The sequence below is a fragment of the Schistocerca piceifrons genome, chromosome X, assembly GCF_021461385.2.
Source record: "Schistocerca piceifrons isolate TAMUIC-IGC-003096 chromosome X, iqSchPice1.1, whole genome shotgun sequence".
NCBI lineage: Eukaryota > Metazoa > Arthropoda > Insecta > Orthoptera > Acrididae > Schistocerca > Schistocerca piceifrons.
Genome location: NC_060149.1, coordinates 270,753,759 through 270,775,908, shown reverse-complemented (window position 1 = coordinate 270,775,908; position 22,150 = coordinate 270,753,759). Strand labels below are relative to the sequence as shown.

General features: G+C 41.3%; 1 protein-coding gene across 2 annotated transcripts in view; it reads left to right on the top strand.

Moving 5' to 3' along the window:
- Positions 1 to 22,150, top strand: part of LOC124721456 (protein DENND6B) — a 215,806-nt gene that overhangs the window by 123,245 nt on the left and 70,411 nt on the right. Inside the window, exon 2 of one of the 2 annotated variants that reach the window (XM_047246441.1) lies at positions 4,463 to 4,735. The exons of the other annotated variant lie outside the window; for it this stretch is intronic. Coding sequence (XP_047102397.1) covers positions 4,463 to 4,735 — 273 coding nt within the window. The remainder of the gene's footprint in view (positions 1 to 4,462; positions 4,736 to 22,150) is intronic. 2 annotated transcript variants of the gene reach the window in all.

The following is a 22,150-nucleotide window of genomic DNA, read 5'->3' as shown; positions in this document are numbered from 1 at the left end:
CACACTTGAGCTCTAAGCCACAAATAGTGCTGATCTAATAGAGAGCGTCATGACGGATACAGGAATTAGTGAGCATAAGGTCATTGTAGCGAGATTTAAAACCATATCAACCAAAACCACTAAAAATAAACGCAAAATATATCTATTTAAAACAGCAGATAAAAATTTGCTTGATGCCTTCCTAAGAGTGTCTCCATTCCTTCCAACCTAATTATGTGAGTGTAGACCAAACAGGGCTCAAATTCAGAGATACAGTATCGACTGCAATTCATAGATTCATACCGTCTAAGTTAATAAGAGACGGGACTGATCCACCATGGTACACAAAACACGCCAGAACACTGTTGCAGAAGCAACGAAAAAAGCATGCCAAACTTAGAAGAACGCAAAATCCCCAAGACTGGCTAAGTTTCACGGAAGCACGAAATTTAGTGCGGACGTCAATGCGAGATGCTTTTAATAGTTTCCACAATGAAACATTGTCTCAAAATATGGTAGCAAACCCAAAGACATTCTGATCGTATGTAAAGTACACCAGTGGCAAAAAACAGTCAATACCGTCACTGCGCGATAGCGATGGAAATGTTACCGATGATGGTGTCACTAATGCGGAGTTACTAAATACAGTTTTCCGTAATTCCTTCACGAAAGAAGGCGAAGTAAATATTCCAGAACTCGAAACCAGAACAGCTGTTAGCATGAGTGACATTTTAGGTGTTGCGAAACAAATCACTTAAGAAAGGCAAGTCTTCCGGTCCGGATGGTATACCAATCAGGTTTCTTTCAGAGTATGCAGATACAATAGCGCCTTTCTTAGCAATCATATACAACCGCTCACTTGACGAAAGGTCTGTTCTTAAAGACTGGAAACTAGCACAGGTCACACCAATATTCAAGAAAGGAAATAGGAGTAACCCATTGAATTACTGACCCATGTCACTGACCTCAATTTGCGGTAGGATTTTGGAGCATATACTGTACTCGAACATTATGAATCACCTTGAAGAAAATGACTTATTGATACATAACCTACACGGATTCAGAAAATATCGTTCTTATGCAACACAGCTAGCTCTTTATTCCCATGGAGTAATGAGTGCCGTAGACAATGGATCTCAGATCGATTCCACATTCCTAGATTTCCAGAAGGCTTTTGATACCGTTCCTCACAAGAGACTTAATCAAATTGCGTGCATTTGGAGTATCGTCTCAGCTGTGTGACTGGATTCGTAATTTCGTCACAGTTCGCAGTGATAGACGGTAAATCATCAGTAGAACAGAAGTGATATCTGGCGTTCCGCAAAGTAGTGTCATAGGCCCTGTGCTGTTCCTGATTTACATAAATTATCTAGGTGATTATCTGAGCAGCCCCCTTAGATTGTTTGCAGATGACGCTGCAATTTACCGTCTAGTAAAATCATCAGACGATCAATTCCAATTACGGTGCGGGAAAGTGGCAATTGGCACTAAACAAAGAAAAGTGCGAGGTCATCCACATTGAGTACTAAAAAAAAATCCGATAAATTTTGGGTATAGGATAAATCGCACAAATCTAAGGGCTGTCAATTCGACTAATTACCTAGGAATTACAATTACGAGCAACTTAAACTGGAAAGACCACATAGATAATATTGTGGGGAAGGCGAAGCAAAGACTGCCCTTCGTTAGCGACAAAACCACTAAAGAAACTGCCGTAATACACTTGTCCGTCCTCTGCAGGAATATTGCTGCGCGGTATGGGATCCTTACCAGGTAGGATTGACAGAGGACATCGAAAAAGTGCAAAGAAGGGCAGATCGTTTCGTGTTGTCGCGCAATAGGGGTGAGAGTGTCACTGATATGATACGCGAGTTGGGATGACAGTCACTGAAACAAAGGCGGTTTTCTTTGCGGCGAGATCTATTTACGAAATTTCAATCACCAACTTTCTCTTCCGAATGCGAAAATATATTGTTGACACCCACCTACGTAGGGAGTAATGATCATTATAATAAAATAAGAGAAATCAGAGCTCGAACGGAAAGATTTAGATGTTCCTTTTTCGCACGCGCCATTCGAGAGTGGAATGGTAGAGAAGCAGTATGAAAATGGTTCGATGAACCCTCTGGGCATTTAAGTGTGAAATGCAGAGTAACGATGTAGATGTAACTGCGGACTATCTGGATTATGGTCCAAATGTTCGCGTGAGGTTGATTGATGGGGCTGATACATTGCTAGTGTGCATTTATGCTCCTTAAAATAGATCAGGCAGTGACGTTTCCGTGTGATTTTCTTTTAACGTTCTCCTATTTGTGAGTAGTTTTATGATCTGAATGAGTGATTCTTGCAGTACAGTGCAGCGCAGTGTAGTGTTGTGGATGATTCTGAAAATGACAAATAAATCTGGAACTGGCGCATGGCACAGGCCTGGAATAGCACCGAAGTGGCCGCAGAACATGTAGCTCCCGTTCGACCGTCGCGTATCCGTCAACAGCGAATCCAAAAACCATAAGACGCTGTGAAGTGAAACTAGATTAGACGTTGTCTGACGAACAGGATCTGAGCACTGTGTTTTCTCTTTCCCTTGTCGGCAAAATTCTAGCGATAATAATTCCTTCCACTGCCCTGCTACTTTATGGTGCTAACAAAATTCTCCGTCGTTGACGCGTCACGAGTACAGTAAGATCTACCACGTCCAATGAGTGTAATAGTGGCGTAGCAGTTGGAATGCCAGTACCACCCATCTACCCCCCCCCCCCCCCTTCCACTCAAAAATTATCAGAAAGTCCTCTCATTTACACGTTCGCATAGCCATAGTGTGTACATCTGTGTTCACAGTCGTACAGCTAAGTGAAATACAGCGTGTATATATATAAAGTTTTAGTGTTTGGAGGGGAGAGAGAGACCTTTTATGTGGATAAAATGGCACAGGGGCATAGTTTCTCCAGTAGGGGTCTTTGAAGATTTTGACGCTAGTTATGTGTACCGACGGTTATAAATATTGGTTTACAGATGTTGCTGAAAATGTCTGTCGTATACATTGATGCACAATTGGCATCTGTGTACTAATGATTGCCCAAATTCCCAAAGCAACAAGGTGTTTTACGGCGTGTACATTTTGATGATGTCATAAAGTTGTGACCGCGTTCCTATAATAGCTCTAATAATGTACTTACCAAATTTTCGGGCAGTTATTTTGAAAGTACTGTATTTCTATGAACTGCAATTTATCAAAACTTATTATAAAAATATGTAGCAAGTACTCAACACAAAATTATTTTATTACATTTTATTACATTTTATATGTTTTTGTCATCAACATCATTGGCGGCACCGGGAAACCTCATCTCTGTTGTCGATGTCGTCGTCGTCGTCGTCGTCGTCGTCGTTGTTGTTGTTGTTGTTGTTGTTGTTGTTGGTTGTCGTCGTCGTCGTCGTCGTCGTCGTCGTCGTCGTCGGCGGCGGCGATTAGCGTCAGTGGAGGCATTGGCACTGACATCGGCGGCATCGGCATCGTCATCACAGGCACCATCATCATTTCCATCATAGGCACAGGCATAAACATCACTGTGGTAGGGGGCGTTGGTGAGGGCACAGGAGTCGTCGACGAATTCACAGGCGGTTGCATTGGCATTAGCGGCATTGTCGGTGGCGGCATTATAGACACCAACGGTGTCAAAATCATAGGCATCTCGACAAACGTCATCATGGGCATGGGCATTGGCGGTGGCACTAGTGGTGTCGGCGGCATCGAAGTCCACGGCACCATAGGCGGCATCAGCATCGTGGGTGCCCTCATTGCAGGCGGCATTGGGATAGGCACCGACATTTGTGTCGTCGGTGCAGTCGTTGTCGGCGCAGTCGTGGCCGACGCAGGTGTCGTCGTCGCAGGCGCCTGTGTCACAGTAAAAGTTGAGGTTACGTAAAGTTAAACTCGGAAAGAGGGTAGGGGAGAGTAAGAATGTAACATGCTGTGATCCATCTAAGAGTGGAACTGTGGATTCGTGCCTGAACAGACACATTTGATGCTTAATGTACTTCTGGTGAGAACTCTCCATCCAGAGCGTTACATAGGTTGTCTGGCAAGAGTTCCTCAATCCAGTCGCATATGTTATAGGAGAATGCGTATGACATTTATTGAACGGCAGTAGGGAATAATAATGGAAACCTTTCTGAAATGAAGACAATTCCGCGACCACTGTCTTTGCATCTGTGAAGCTGCTGAATGAATATTGTTCCACTAAAGTTTATCGAAGTAAAAAAAGAAAAAAAGTTGTATCGAAAGTTTCCGCTTCAGATTCTCGACTGTGATTTTCGATTCACCAACTGATCTAACACCCACCGAAACTTTATGATGCCCGTTGTTAGTTTTCTAAACATTTATTTTATTGAATTCGTGAAAATATGTCTCTATCTTTTTATTTTGATATTTACTGTAGTGAATATTTTGTACTAACGGTTTTGTTTTATGATTTATTTACAGATAATTTACCCAGGCCACATAAATCTTTCGGAGCAAGAAAAATCTAATATTTGCTATTTAGCATTTCCTGACTCAAATTCAGGATGTATGGGTGATACTCAGTTCCACGTTCGTATACGAAGATCTGCTGGCAATGCTGAATTGATGCCAGAGCATCAGTACTACAATCAAAAATGCCCTGTATATTTACAAATCGATCCTGGATATTATTACGGTTATGTTTACTTCCGGCAAGTGAAAGATAAAACTCTTCCGCGTGGTTATTTCCAAAAGGTAAGTGCTATAAGAAATTGATAGATAGATAGATAGATAGAGATATTGTTAATAAATATAACGAATTATTTTACATTCTCGACATATTTCATTTACTCTCATATCGCTAGCAAGACAGCTCGACTGGGGAAAAATTGCATTGAATTTGCGATCTGGATTAACCGTCATATCCATATAATCATAGTGGCTCAAAATGACAAGTTATGTCGTATGAGTGTCTATAATATCAACAGGCTGTATGAGATATCTAAGAGGAACTCCCCTCACTCAATTAAAGAGTCTACTGCGTAGATGAGTGCTTATGAATCAGAGTTTTAAATGGAATTAGTGTTTGATATAATGTATGACCTACACACTGTGACCCTGAAATCCGTTAACATATGAAAGTGCACCAATTCACGGAATAACGTTGGTAGAGAGTTAAAACTTGATACACGTGCCAGAAATGACATGGGGTTTTATTGAAACTTAAAACGAGTGCAATAACCGTCCAACAGATGGTGCTTTCTTCGAGGAAATGCTGATGCTGCTTTTTAAACTGTCAGCGTGACGGGTGCGAGGTACGCCAATGTGTTAAAGAATCGCTTCATTCCTGGCCTGGCTAATAAATACCTGTTGTAAGGCACGACTTTTATGCAGGATGGCGCTCCAACCCATATTGTTACACATGTGAAAGATGTCTTGCGCACATGGTTTGGATCGCGCGCTGAGCCGCCACTGCCACCCACCATGCTTCGCTTAACAGGTCCCCAAATCTTAGTCCATGTGGTTATTGATTGCAGGGTTTAAGGGCGCCTATACAACGGGGGGGGGGGGGGGGCAGGTATTACGTAAGTTTTTAAGAGAGTCGAACTGGAACTTTTTTATGGCTACTTACAAGTCGCCATTCGTCTTTAAAAATATTATTAACAACATTTCATACCCGCAAGTCTGGCCCCTCGCCCCCACACAGTCTATCGTATGGACGCCCTTGGTAGGGTTGATGAAGTCACAAGTTTACTGAGATCGTCCGACCTCATTAGGCATGTTAAAAGACGACATCCGACGGCAATTTCTCACCATACTACCCATATGCTATACAGTGCTGTTTACAACATTATCCGTGGACTACAGGTATTGTTGATGAATTATGGCCGACATGTTGTGCATTTGTTATAAAGAACATAGTCTTTGCTAAAAATCCACTGGTAGAGTTTTGCACAGAGCATAATTCAATCATCGTGAACACTTGGTTTAAGAATCATAAATTGTATACGTGGAAGAGACCTGGAGACACCAGAAGGTTTCAGGTTGATTATACAACAGTAAGACAGAGATTTAGGTACCAGATTTTAAATTGTAAAACATTTTCAGGGGCAGATGTAGACTCTGGCTACAATTTGTTGGTTGTGAACAGTAGACTAAAAGTGAAGAAATAGGAAAAAGGTGGGAAATTAAGGAGTTGAAAGAACCAGAGGTTGTTAAGAGTTTCAGAAGGAGTATTAGGCAACAGCTGACTAGAACAGGGGAAAGGAATACAATAGAAAACGAATGGGTAGCTTTACGAGGTGAAACGGTGAATGCAGCAGAGGATCAAATAGATATAAAGACAAGGCCTACTAGAAACTGTTGAACAACACAAGAAGTATTGAATTTGACGGATGAAAGGAGAAAATTAAAAATGCAGCAAATGAAGCAAGTGAAGGGGAATATAAACATTTAAAAAATCTGATTGACAGGAAATGCTAAATTGCTAAGAAGGAATGGCTAGAGGACAAACGTAAGGATGTAGCAGCATATTTCAATAGGGGAAAGGTAGATACCGCCTACAAGAAAATTAAAGGGGCCTTTGAGGAAAAGGCAGGCAGCTGTATGAATAGCAAGAGCTCAGGTGGAAAATCAGATCTAAGCAAAGAAGGGAAAGCTGAAAAATGGAAGGAGTATATAGAGGGTCTGTAGAAAGGAGATAAACTTTTAAGCAATATGTAGAAAGGAAAATGGACGTAGATCAAGATGAGATGGAAGATACGATACTGCGAAAAAAATTGGACAGAGCTCTGATAGATATAAGTTGAAACAAGGCCCACTGAGTAAACGATGCTCCGTCAGAACTACTGATAGCCGTGGAAGAGCCCGCCGTGATAAAATCTTCCATCTGGTGTGCATGATGTATGAGGCAGGCGAAATACACTCACACTTCAAGGAGAATGTAACAATTACAGTCCCAAAGAAAGCAGTTGCTGACAGGTGAGAAAATTACCGAACTATCAGTTTATGGTTGCAAAATACTGACACCAATTCTATGCAGAAGAGTAAAAAAACTTGTAGAAGCCGACCTTGTGGAAGATTAGTTTGTATTCCGGAGAAATATAGGAACCTGTAAGACAATACTGACTCTATGGCTTATCTTACAAGATAGCTTAAGGAAAGTCAAACCTACGTTTATAGCATTTTCAGACTTAAAAAAAGCTTTTGACAGTGTTGACTAGAATATTCCTTGTGACATTCTGAAGGTAGCATGCGTAAAATACAGGGAGCGAAACGCTATGTACAACTTGTACAGAAACCAGACGGCAGTTATAAAGGGTCGGTGGGCATGAAAGGGAATCAGTGGTCGAGAAGGGAGTGAGACAGGGTTGTAGCTTATCCCCGCTGTTGTTCAATCTGTACATTGAAAAAGCAGTAAAGGAAAACAAAGAAAGATTTGGAATAGGAACTAAAGTTAGGGAAAAGAAATAAAAGCCCAGAGGTTTGCAGGTGACATTGTAATTCTGTCAGAGGCAGGAAAGGGCTTGGAAGAGCAGTTGAACGGAATGGACATTGTCTTGAAAGAAGTATATAAGACGAACATCATCAAAAATGTAGTCGAATTAAATCAGGTGATGCTAAAGCGACTAGGAAACGAGACACTTAAAGTAGCAGACGAGTTTTGCTATCTGGACAGCAAAATAACTGATGATGGCCGAAGTAGACTGGCAATGCTAAGAAAAGCATTTCTGAAGAAGGGAAATTTGTTAACATCGAATATAGATTTAAGTGTCAGGAAGTCGTTTCTGAAAATATTTGTCTGGAATGTAGCCATGTATGGAAGTGAAACATGGACGGTAAACGGTTTAGACAAGAAGAGAATAGAAGCTTTCGAAATGTGGTGCTACATAAGAATGTTGAAGATTAGATGGGTAGATCACGTAACTAACGAAGAGATACCGAACAGAATTCGGGAGACGAGAAATTTGTGGTACAACTTGACCAAAAGAAGGAATCGGTTGACAGGACACATTTGAGGCATCGCCAATGTAGTATTGGAGGAAAGTGTCAAAATCGTAGAGGGAGACCGAGAGATGAATACAGTAAGCAGAATGAGAAGGGTGTAGATTGTAGTAGTCATTCGGAGATGAAGAGGCTCGCACGGGATAGAATAGTATAGAGAGCTGCGTCAAACCAGTCTACGGACTTAAGACCGCAACATAACAACACGCGAATTATTGTTTTTGTATCGTATGAAGCACCATCAGTCGGTAATTTTGTGCATTCTTTTGTTTTCAATAAAACTCTTCTCTCATTTCAAGCATGCGTGTCAATTTTTACCTCTGTACCTATATTTTTCCGTGAAGTATGGATTTTTCAAATGTTAACGGACTTTTGGGTACTCCTGTGTAATATGTTAGATCAGGGCTTCCCAACCTGTGGTCCGCGGACCCCTTAGGCGTCCGCCAGCTCTTTCTAGGGGGTCCGCGGCCATCTTTCACCAAATCGTGTAAAATAATGAGTAAAATTATTGAATAAAAATGTGAAAATCAAATTCATCACTATTTTTTTCGTGTGAAAAACATGTGTACTTTTACTTCAGGTCGTATCCCCAAGCAGCCTTTGCGGTTCCTAAGTGAGAACGTATACACAGTTTAGTGCCGGAGAATGCGGCTTCTCTGATCGACTGTTCAGCAACAACACAGGGGTCGTTTGTGCGCTGGCTCACGGCGCTAGATGCGCTGAAACCTTTTACCCGTGCGCGGAGCGAGCTTTGTCGACCAATCACAGCGCTCGCTGGCACGTATGCGGCCCCAGGCATCATTAAATGCTAAACTTGCCTTGTCTGTGCACTACCTGTTTCATAAGTCGATTTTTGACAAGTTTATTACTTCTAACATGGATCGGTGGCTGAAGTCAGGATCATTGAAGAAGGCTGCAGTTTCTCCATGCCTTCACAACAATGGAAGTTTCCAGTTGAAATGAATGAGGAGGGAGGACGACCAAAGGGAGACTTTACATGCATTTGAACGTTTTTCTTCGGATTTCACGAAAAACCACACACACACACACACACACACACACACACACACACACACACAACAAACGACTGTTACGAAATATGCATGCTCCTTACACAACAGTAGCCAAATAGTGGAAATGAACAGACCATAAGCAACAGCTTGTCAACAGCGAACAGTTTGGTCGTGACGTTGATTGCTCTTGGAGGAAGAAAGCTCCATCGTGTGAAATTTCAATTACCAAGTAATTTTAATCAGGCTATAGTGTGTCGAACAAAGGGAGTAAATCCACTAGTAAGTGTCTGGATACAGTGGCAATTCAAATTGGATCGTTAATTTCAAGTTGTTTTCATTCATCTCTAAATCAAAGACTATTGATACTTCGGAGTGGGGGGGGGGTCACTGGGAACATGGCACCTGCATTAAGAAGCTTTCAGTTCCCATGGGTTTAGCTCTGATATTTGAAGTTACTGTGCTCTTGACTGACTAGGGGTCCGCCATGAATTTTCGACTGAAGAAGGGGTCCGCCAGCTGAAAAGGTTGGGAAGCCCTATGTTAGATGATGCATGACAGTGGCTAATGGGCAGAGGACTTTTTTACAATGGTGATGATTCCCGTGCCAAAAACACAGGGAACCATGTAATGTACTGAGCACACAACAGCCAGCACCATTGCACATCAACCGAAGTTACGTTAAGAATCATGAGTCGGCTGAGAAATGTGATGGACGGGAATTTGGTTGAAGGCCGAATTGGTTGTAGAAGGAATACAGGCACAAGAGATGCAATAGGACTCTTGCAGTTTTTGGGAGAGACGTTTATCGAGAAGCAAACCTTAAGGATGAGAAAAATAAAGTATCATAACATATTGACAAGTTGGTAGAAAAAATGGTTCAAATGGCTCCGAGCACCATGGGACTTAACATCTGAGGTCATCAGTCCCCCAGACTTAGAACTACTTAAACCTAACTAACCCAAGGACATCACACACATCCATACCCGAGGCAGGATTCGAACATGCGAGCGTAGCAGCAGCGCGGTTCCGGACTGAAGGGCCTAGAACAGCTCGGTCACAGCGGCCGGCCAAGTTGGTAGAAATGAATGAAAGTGCGGTAGTATGTTTCCATATGAGTCCCACTCGTGCACAGAAAACTGGGCGTCAGATGTCCACGATAAGCTGACTATAGCGCCGAATAGGGCTGGCCCCGCAACGTGATGCAGTTCAAAGAAAGGGAAAAGATAGTCCGTGTCAATAAGCGAGCAGTTACGGTGCACTTTGTCGGTGTTCAATACAATATGACACGGAAACATTCGGATGATATCAGAAGAGGAAGAGTCATCGGGAAACTGGCAGAAGAGCGAAGTGTGACGAGTGTAGCCCAGGAGTCTGGTATTTCTTACAGCACTGTTTCACGTGATTGGGGCGCGTTCAGAACTATAAGCATTGCTGCTCGAAGGAGAGGATGTGATCGGCGACGGTCAATTACAGCAGCAGATGACCACTATATTGTACAACAGGCAAAAAAGGATCCTCGTCAAACAGCGGGTGCAATACCAACCACATTTAATAGGCCTACAAGGCACGCAATCTCGCTCCAGAGTGCACGGTGACGACATATGGGTGGTTTCTGTGCGATGATCAGTACTTTTAAGTTCCGTTGATATCTGCACATCAGCGGCACCGTTTGCGGTGGTGCCAAGAGCATAGGGATTGAACCAACGAAGAATGGAATCTTTGTTGCATGGGTTTACTGCCCTCCACATCTTTGAACTCTGTACACTCTACCGGTAAACGTTACTGCGACACTGCACTCCTTCCCCATATCTTTTCTCGGGCGCATTTGACCCTAACTTCGATTTTATGGATGACAATGCGCAACCACATAGGGCAGCGCTGGTGAAGGAGCTCTTGGAACGACAGAATACCCGGCAAATGGATCGGCCTGCCGGTTCCCCTGACTTATATCCTATCGAGCACGTGTAGGATACGATGGGAAGACATACTACAGCTCGTCCACGTGCACCAACGACCGTCTAGCATTTGTCAACCGCGCTGGTGGAGGAATGGAATGATCTATTACGAGAACTTGTTACCACCATTTGGCCTGGATGGGAGCACGGTGCAGAGCATGCATTGCCGTCCGTAGTGATCACACGCCATATTAAGAACCATGTTGCACTTTTGGTTCAGGGGGAGCTGTGACTTCAACGTAATTATTGTCTTTGAATAAAAGTGTGATTTCTGCTCATCTCATCTTTCAATTACCGTATGTACTATACTGGAGCAGTTCTTTCCAAGTCTGGTTCAAGTTTCATGTCGCCATGTTTCTTGACAGTGACTGATCTTGTGGAAGTTACTTTCGTTATTCAGTTTTGCACAACAGTGTGCATGTGCGTTATAGTCCTGGAAAAGGCATTTTGCAGTGTGGATTGGAAAGCTCGCAGCAATAATGACCGGAAAGAGAGTGGACTGGCGATTTATAAACTAATATTTAAATCAAAAAGTGTCAATGAGAGCGAGAGGAGAAGGTAGCAATGGGACTGAAATAGAAAAAGAAATAAGATAATGTCTCCTGCCCTTTTCAGTTTGATAAATTGTTGGAGAACTGTCCACTAGATGATAAGGGGGTAAAAATTGGAAGGAGAAAAATATGGTGTTTGGGGTTTGAAGACAAAACTGGTTCAAATGGATATGAGCACTATGGGACCATCTAAGGTCATCAGTCACCTAGAACTTAGAACTACTTAAACCTAACTAACCTAAGGACATCACACAGCCGGCCGGAGTGGCCTTGCGGTTCTCGGCGCTACGGTCTGGAGCCGAGCGACCGCTACGGTCGCAGGTTCGAATCCTGCCTCGGGCATGGATGTGTGTGATGTCCTTAGGTTAGTTAGGTTTAATTAGTTCCAAGTTCTAGGCGACTGATGACCTCAGAAGTTAAGTCACATAATGCTCAGAGCCGTTTTTTTTTTTTGACATCACACACATCCATGCCCGAGGCAGGATTCGAACCTGCGACCGTAGCGGTCGCGCGGTTCCAGACTGTAGCGCCTAGAACCGCTCGGCCACCCCGGCCGGCTGTTTGAAGGCAACATGGTCCTTCTAGCAACGGATGAAAATGAGTTACAGGAAATAGTGTATGTCATTCTACATTAATGTAAGAGCTATGGAATAAAAGTCAGTGCAAAGGAAACAAAAGTAATGCTGACCAGAATGAGCTTTTCACTCTGCAGCGGAGTGTGCGATGTTATGAAACTTATGAAAGGTCCCGAGTTGGACTCTCGGTTCGGCACACAGTTTTAATCTGCCAGGGAAACGTTAGAACATGAGCAAAACTTTAAATGTAGTGTGTCCATAACTAAAGTTCTAGTTTCAAAACGCTGTAGAAGAGGGCCTGTGCTCCGAATGACGTCAACTTTGAACAGCACATTATTGACGCAGGGGGAAACGTCATTAAATAAAAAATTAACGAAAGTTTGATCAAGAGATAGCGCTGTAAGCGTTAGAATGTGCGCACCAACAGACTCACACCGCACAGCTGTTCCCCAGTTTGAGTCCGAGACGCCCACCATGACTGTCTCCATGAAGGATGCGCGCTGCTGGTAAAAGCTTTTACAAGAATGGTGACTGTGCGCCTGTAGCCCTGCAGAAGTTTCGGCCACTTAAGGACACGAGAAAAGGAATTGATCCGATGTCTGTTAAGGGCGTAAAGAAAATGATTACAAAATTCAAAAAGACCAGGTCTATTGAAGTGTAATATGGCGGGAGGAGGAAAGCAGTTGATCCGACGTCTGTCGAAGATGTGGCCACAGCATTGCAGGAGGGGTCGAGTGGTTTTGTGCACGGGGAACTGCCCGAACGTTGGACATGCCTGCGAGCACGGTGCATAAAATCCCACGCAACATCCTACATTGCTATCCATATAAAATCATCCATGTTCAGGAGTTGCTTCCTGCTGACCTCCCAGCAAGACAAACGTTCTCTCTGAAATTTCTTGTTCCCACGGAAATGGACAATGAATGACCACGGAACATTCTGTGGACAGACGAAGCCCATTTCCATTCTCAAGGACATGTCACTTCGCAGAATTGCAGAATATGGGCAACGGAAAATCCGCACACACATCAACCGGTACCACTTCATTCTGCAAGGGTGAGACACTGGTGCAGGTTGACGGCATCGTTTATCGTAGGGCCGTATTTTTTTCCCGAGGAGATGAATACTGCGAGCTTTGTTTGTTGCAGAGTGTAGGATATTCGTACTTGTTCTACATCTACATCTACATTGATACTCCGCAAGCCACCCAACGGTGTGTGGCGAGTGAAGATTTCAAATTAAATTTATTGAAGAATTCGTCATAAATATGGATGGCTGTTCAGCTGTGAAGTGCACAACTATTGCAAAAATAGTTTTCGCATGTTTAGATTTCCTAGTAACCCTGAAAGAAGAAAAAGATGGGTCATAGACTGCCAGAGAAACAATTCGGAACCACTAGGCGCTCAGCTGTGTATTGTAAATACACGTTAATAAAAGTAGTTATAAACATGGAAACCAGTTGTATGCAATTGCGTTTCAGCCTAGTCGAAAACTGTACTTAAGCAGTTCGTCTCAAAATTTTTCGATTCCTGTCATATTTTCGCAATTGGGAAAGTGGAGAGGAATATTTCTGATGTATTTATACGTATTATCATAAGCATATATACACAAACTGAATAATACTTAACCCCATTTCTTATATAGGCTTTATAAAGCCTGTACATCACAACTATCGAAGTTTAAACCTCCTACGTTACATATAAGAGGACTCGATGGAAAACTAAATTTGAATGACAAATCATGTGCTGCAGCTTTTGGAAATTAGTTTTCATCCCTACTGAACGCTGAAAATCCAAATGAAAAGCTTGATTTCTATCCTACTGTTCCTCCTGCAAATTGTCTCCCTCCCACATTAGATGAAATCATGAAAACTATATAAGGCTTGAACATAAATCTGGAGGTGAGGGTCACATCTTGGCTGAAATGTGGAAATACGCAGATCATGATAAAATAAAACATCTCCATGATATCATAGTGAAGATTTGGGAAACTGAAACTCTACCTCCAGGTTGGACCGTCGCAATTATTCACCCACTTCATAAATAAGGCGATAAGAGTGATCTGAATAATTACCGAGGAATCTCTTTGCTACCAACGACATACAAGATCTTCTCAAGACTGTTGTTAAACAGAGCTGAATCAGTCTTAGATCAACAATTGGGCGAATATCAAGCCAGTTTCAGGACATCAGGATCCTGTGCAGAGCAGATCCATAACCTGAAATCTGTTATATCATACGCCAAATCACGATCAAAAACGTTTGTTGTGACCTTTGTCGACTTTCAAAAAGCGTATGACTCAATTGATCGAGAAAAAATAAAGAATACCCTTGCCGAATTTGGTCTAGATAGGAAAACAATCAATCTGATAAGCGCCACTTTAAATAACACAGTGTCAAAGGTCACGTTCAAAGGCGAACTATCAGAACCATTTGAAATCTGTACAGGGGTGAGACAAGGTGACCTGCTCTCTCCGTTGCTTTTCAGCTGTGTCCTGGAAAAGATAGTCAGAGAGTGGAAAACGACCGTACCGCCAGGTTATGGGATTCAAATTGGACACAAAAGAAATGGCCTCAGTGGAAACTGTTTGGCTTTTGCTGATGATCTGGCACTCATTGCAAATAATATTGACGAAGCTAAGGTTCAAGTGTCCAGCCTACAATCAGTTGCTGCTAAGACTGGCCTAAAAATAGCATTTAACAAAACTGAATTCATCACAAACATCAAACACGCTCCTCCTCATACTGAAATACGACAAGAGAAAATCAAGCAGTCGAAGAAATTTAAGTATCTTGGAGAAATAATTATACCTGACGCTTCAGAAAATGCAGCTGTAGAAAGTATATGTTCTGAACTAGAAGGTGCTTTTCATCTGTGCAAAGACTTAACAAAAGCAAAAGCCTGTCTTTAAACCTAAAACTTTGTCATTATAACACCGTAATTAGACCGTCAGCTTTGTATTACCGGATGATAAAAAAGTCAGTATAAATCTGAAAACTGAATAAATGACGGAATAATGTAGATAGAGAGGTACAAATTGACACAGATGCTTGGAATGACATGAGGTTTTATTAGAACCAAAAAATGCAAACGTTCAAGAAATGTCCGATAGATGGCGCTTCATCTGATCAGAATAGCAATAATTAGCATAACAAAGTAAGACAAAGCAAAGATGATGTTCTTTACAGGAAATGCTCAATATGTCCACCATCATTCCTCAACAATAGCTGTAGTCGAGGAATAATATTGTGAACAGCACTGTAAGGCATGTACGGAGTTATGATGAGGCATTGGCGTCGGATGTTGTCTTTCAGCATCCCTAGAGATGTCGGTCGATCACGATACACTTGCGACTTCAGGTAACCCCAAAGCCAATAATCGCACGGACTGAGGTCTGGGGACGTGGGAGGCCAAGCATGATGAAAGGGGCGGCTGAGCACACGATCATCACCAAACGACGCGAGCAAGAGATCTTTCACGCGTCTAGCAATATGGGATGGAGCGCCATCCTGCATAAACATCGTACGTTCCAGCAGGTGTTTATCAGCCAGGCTGGGGATGACGCGATTCTGTAACATATCGGCGTACCTCTCACCTGTCACGGTAGCAGTTTTGCTGTCCAGTGTCATATGTGGGACATTTAGTTCTAATAAAACCCCATGTCATTCCAAGCATGTGTGGCAATTTTTACCTCTCTATCTACATTATTCTGTGGTTTATTAAGTTTTCAAATTTATAGTGACTTTTTGATCACCCGGTACATCAGAATGTTTAAACATGACGAAGAAAGGACCACTATGAAAACTTGAAATAAAAGACAGGAAGATTTTGAGGCAAATCCTTGGCTCTATCAAAGAAAACGGAGAATTCCGCCGAAGACACAACTGTGAATCATACGAACATACAGAAGCCATTGTTACCAGCATGAGGACGCGGAGAATGATGTGTTTTGGTCATCAGGAAACAATGAACCCGCAAAGACTTACTCATCGCATACATTCATCAATTTCAAAAACAAAATCTTATTCAAAATGGGCAAGCCAAGTTAAAAAGGATTTACAGGAAGCTGAAATTTCATGTGATGACATTCAGGATCGAGAAGTTCTCAGAGAAAACCTTATTTCGCTTACTACGCCAGTTCCACGTCCTACCTGCATATGGTCAAAACAGAGAAAAGAAGCAGTTAGCCAAAATGAAAATCTACTGGCAAAAGAGGAAAACACAATCAGGGAAGAGAGAAAAATCTTCGTGGCCCACAGGAGGCCGAAACGATAAAAAAAAAGGCTTCGTAGAACGCGTGATAGTTTACATTTCTTACAGCAGATTAGTCATTGTAACATAACCTTCAAACAATAAAGTTTTTACCACAACTTAAAAAGCAACAAACCTACCATGAAGTGCTGGTTAAATAATGGCTGAAACTATTAATAAAAATTTGTTTCGCTATAAGAAACTATACTTTCTCCCATCTCTGCACAATAAAAATGCAGCATTTCTTGAAGTACCTCCTTTTGAATAAAAAACAAAACATCTGTTTTAAAAGTAGCTGTATACAGTCAAAATTAATAAATAGCCGCAGGTTGTTCCGGCATGACATCCGTATTTGAAGACATGTAGCCGTGTAATATTACATTTAAATCTTTGTTACCTGAAAAGGGCATTCTAAATATCTCTATAAACATGCATTACTGTTTGGTTCACTTCGTACATGCAATATCAAATATTTTATAAGGAATCCCGTGAAAAGTTGCGTGAACAGGTTAACCACCCACAAGTTAAATACTGCACAATCCTCAGAGATGAAGAAAACATGGCAGACGATTCAGCCTGTTATATACGAGCTCTGTTGTTACCTGTATCGTCACTTGTAAGCGATATGAGATTCTTTTGAGCACTAACGGCATTCCAACCCTTCAACGGTAGGGTGGATAGGATTATTTTTATTCAAGATGGCGCTCCGCCGCGCCCTGCAGTCAGCGAAGCAGCTGCTGCATTGGCATTTCGAAAGTACTTGAATTATCAGCCGTCATTTCCCTACAGCATGGCCGTCCAGATCACGTGATTTTAATCCGCCTGACTTCTGGCTGTGGGCTTAACTGAAAGATGTGTTCAATGCTCCAATTGCGAACGTAACTGAATCGTAGGCACGCATTGCCCAACTTATTTTGAATGTGACAACCGAGACGCTGCGATCTTTTGTGGAACATGCTATTTCCCGATTTCAACTTGTGGTAGAAGAGGGTGGGCAGGATATTGAACATGTCTTGCGCCAGTTTCACGACAGTTAGAGACCGATGCCACTTTGCTTTTTATGTGGTTTTTGGCCCTAGGAAAATTAAAAACCCACGTCATTTTGCTTCTATGCTGTTTTTGGCCTCACAAGAATTATAAAACCATTTTTCTCATCCGATGTGGTACGACTTTGACGTGATGGATGGGCCTGCCTAACTAACAGTGGATGGACTTACGTAACTAACAATGCCACAGCTGTTGTCTGCCGAACTTCTGCAGTCATGCACATTGAACAGTACGGATGGTGTATGTGTCACTCAAACAACAGCCATCGTATTGCGATTCATCTGTCATTTGTAGCAGACTCCATTTACGTTAAAACGCTTAGCACCATCTATTGATCAAATTTTCGTTCGTTTTTCCACGATATTTCCCCCTGCGTCAATAACATGCTGTTCAAATTTCAAATCTGATGTCATTCTGAACATTGATTGAAACTGGAACTTTAATTATGGACGCCCTGTACTTAGGAAGCATACTGGAAAGCGTCTGGAAATGCAGCCCAGAAATTCAGACCTGGATAGCAATACCAGAAGAGGCATTTTGTAAGGAAAAAAATGGGGAGTTCTGCAGCATTATGGGCAAAGATTTGAGGAAAAGATTGATAAAATATTTCATACTCAGTGTCGTGCTCAGTTCTGAAACATGGGCACTGAAACAGGAAGATGGATGAAGGCTGGAGTCTTTTAAGTGGTGGCTGTGACAGAGGACATGAAAAATGAGGAGATACTGAGAGGAGTGGGAGAGTAGAGATGGTTACCGAATGTAATTCAAAGAAGGAAGAGAAACTAGATAAGACATGTGAAGAAACAAAGAGGTCCTTATAAAACACTCTTGGTACGGTACAAACATGAGAATTGGTAGCAAGGGAGAAAATGATCTCAAATCCTGGATGATATGTTACACAGCAGCACATACAGCAGCGTTAAGAAGAAAGTGACGGAATACCATAAATGAAGTTGAAAAGGACCTACAAATGGAGCAGAAAACTTTTGATGATGATGATGATTATCAGGGAAATGAATAGTGATGGACATTTTGTCCTATGTGTTGTGCAGATGAATACAGGAAATTAGTAGCCTTGGGTGGCATAATGTTTACAATATCTATAATGTCTCTGAAGCAATATGTACTCCACAGTGGGTGCTACAGGGTTACCATCATAGGGAAACATGCAATTACGGTTTAGTACAGATATGTCATATTTTGATGTTTATGTAGAAACTGGTCTTTGGTGGGAGTTCTTTAACATTGCAAACTTCACTTTCTTTTCAACGGTTACTGTTGAGTTTGATGTTGTCTTACTGTGAACTCTATACAAAGCACTCCCGAGCCTCAAGGCTAGCAACATATGAGTATCAAAGTGCACCATTCAGGAACATGTAAACCCTGAGACACCTGCTGCTTGATTGCTGTGACATGCTTACTGAGATACCATATTACATTTAGTCGAACAGTTTTAATTACAGTAGAGGAATGACTATACATTGTGACTTTATTTTTATGAAACAGCAGAAACCCAGAGGCCCTTGAAAAAAAAGTGAGTGTTCATGGACTTAACTCACTGGTACTGCTAAATTTTATCAAGGCCCAAAAGCATTGTCTTAATTGCCACAGTCTTGGCACACCACAGTGTGATGGATATGCAATATGATGTGTAGGAAACCTAGGGATACAATGTATTATGTTGAAGCACCATGTATCCTTTTCCATATAACATTTACTAATCAGTTCTGTGTGTGAATTAACTAGAATCATTAAAAGAAAGGAATCTCTAAAAGAAAAGGAAAAAAAAAAACTGAATTGGAAGCAGCAACATACAAATCATAGGCTAAGGTCAAATGATGAACAAGAACATGTATTGTCAATGATGTGTGCTATCATTTGCAACATTACTGAAAAAGTACACCAGTAACAAAAATTCCTCAGTATGGATATACAGACCAGAGAGAAATAGGTAACAGAGACAGTTACTAACAAGCATTCATTCACACTCAATGTCAAAAGTGCACCTCTTACTGACCCTACAACTGCTTCCAACAACACAAACATTAATGTGGTACCTAAATCATAACATTGCCACTCCAAGCACTATCTAAAAAAAAAATTAGCTCTAAATTTCTGTACCGACTTGAAAGTAGAAGAGAAAAGCATGAAAATTAAACCACAACAGATATGAATATAGGAGTTTAAAACAGCACCCAGAAAACATGCTCAGTGTTTGGAGAAGATAATTCTGAAATGAGACTTACGATGTACTTGGAGGGCTCTTCTGTCCTTGGTTCCTCACCTTAGACTGAAGAAATATGAAGCAAATATCTCATCAACAAATGGCCACCCACACAGCAAAACAATTTAAATGATGTCAAGATTCTAATTGAGTAACAACATTTCAAACAATAACTTGTTTATGCCTACAAAAAGAACGTTTTAAATGTTCTGTCACCTATATTATTAGAGGATGTAATATTCACTGGAAAGATGACATTGGGGACAGGACTAAAATGAAGTGGATGTCAATCAGAATAATAGGTAGCACTCCTTATATGTATTTTTTGCAACAAATAATAACACAGATTTCCGGCATGCTGGCATGTTGAAGAGTCAGCAACCTCTTATACCATTTCAATATGACAAAAACAGCCAGCAACTTTGACCTGTTTGTCATATTGAAATAGTAATACAGTTGCTTCATGGTATACTTTTCCAAGGCCACAACGTTTCACTTTCCTTTATCATTTCATGAGTTTAAAACACATGTACATCTCTTAGCACAACTCTCTCGCATGGATCTACTCCTAGGAGACTTGAATACCCACAATATGCTATGTGGTTTCACATCTTACCCAAGAGGCCAAGCTTTGTAGAACTTCTTGATGTTAAAGTTATGACTTCTGAACAGAAGCACGATAGACACTTTATTTCTGTTATATGATTCGAAACCAGATAGCAGCTATACGAGTCAAGGGGCACGAAAGGGAAGCAGTGATTGAAAAGGGAGTGAGATAGAGTTGTAGCCTATCCCCAATGTTATTCAATCTGTATATTGAGCAAGCAGTAAAGGAAACAAAACAAAAATTTGGAATTGGAATCAAAATCCACAGAGAAGAAATAAACACTTTGAGATTTGCCGATGACATTGTAATTCTGTCAGAGACAGCAAAGGACCTGTAAGAGCAGTTGAACAGAATGGACAGTGTCTTGAAAGGAGGATGTAAGATGAACATCAACAAATGCAAAACAAGGATAATGGAATGTAGTCTAATTAAATCAGGTGATGCTGAGGGGATTAGATTAGGAAATGAGTCACTTAAAGTAGTAAATGAGTTTTGCTATTTGGGGAGCAAAATAAATAATGATGGTTGAAGTAGAGAGGATATAAAATGTAGACTGGCAAGGAAAGTGTTTCTGAAGAAGAGAAATTTGTTAACACCAGGTATAGATTTAAATGTCAAGAAGTCATTTCTGAAAGTATTTGCATGGAGTGTAGCCATTTATGGATGTGAAACATGGACGATAAACAGTTTAGGCAACAAGAGAATAGAAGCTTTCGAAATGTGATGCTACAGAAGAATGCTGAAGATTAGATGGGTAGATCACATAACTAATGAGGTGGTACTGAACAGAATTGGAGAGAAGAAGAATTAGCAACACAACCTGACTAAAGGAAGGGATCAGTTCATAGAAAACGTTCTGAGGCATCAACAGAGCACCAGTTTAGTACTGGAAGGAAGCGTGCAGAGTAAAAATTGTAGAGTGAGACCAAAAGATGAAAACACTAAGCAGATTCAGGAGGATGTAGGTTGCAGTAGTTACTCAGAGATGAAGCAGCTTGCACAGGATAGAGTAGCATGGAGAGCTGAATCAAACCAGTATCTGGACTGAAGACCACAACATCAACAACAACATGATCACTGTTTGCTCCTGCACACTCTCATACACTGAAAGGAGGTAATCCCCATTTATGGAAGAACTTTGTAGTAGATATCCACTTCCTTTGCAGAAAAGTACAGCTCACAAAAGAAACACTGACCAAGCTGGAGACATTATTATTAAAGTAATGGGAAATTTTTGACTGTATTGCTAATGTTGGTATTTTTTACTGTTTTGCTAGTGTTGGTCTGCGTATAGCTTTCTTACAGCTCCCAGTGATAGAGGGAATGTTGGGACCTGGGTTTTACCGGCAGCAGATTCACTATAAGACCATTTGGGGTATGGTAGTAGTATGACTTATTAGCACTTGAAATGTTTAAAGATCTGGGGCTTTGTTGGAGCTCGATTTATGGAAAAACATTGCTTCGTACACAGTCTGACTAGGAGTACAAATAAACTATCGCATAATGCAGCTTAAATCATTATATTGTTACTTTTTAAGTAGGAACTACGACCTTTTGGAAGTTCATGCTGATGTGTTTGACAGCAATGTCTCTGAATTATCTACTGTATTACCCAATTATTGTCTATTACACTTGACAAACAAATTAAGTTTTGTTCTTGATACAGATCCCTAGTAGTGTAAAAGATATTATAGGTCCTAACCAATGTGTTCATTCTAAAGACAATAACAATTCTGATCTTAAAATTTGCTACCTGAATATTCAAGGAGTAAAAGATGAAGAATTTATTGTAAATAATTTTGGACTAGAGAACAAATTTGAAATTTTTTTGTCTGAGTGAACACTGGGCAACAGAGAGTGAACTTGTTGTTGTTGTTGTTGTTGTTGTTGTGGTCTTCAGTCCTGAGACTGGTTTGATGCAGCTCTCCATGCTACTCTATCCTG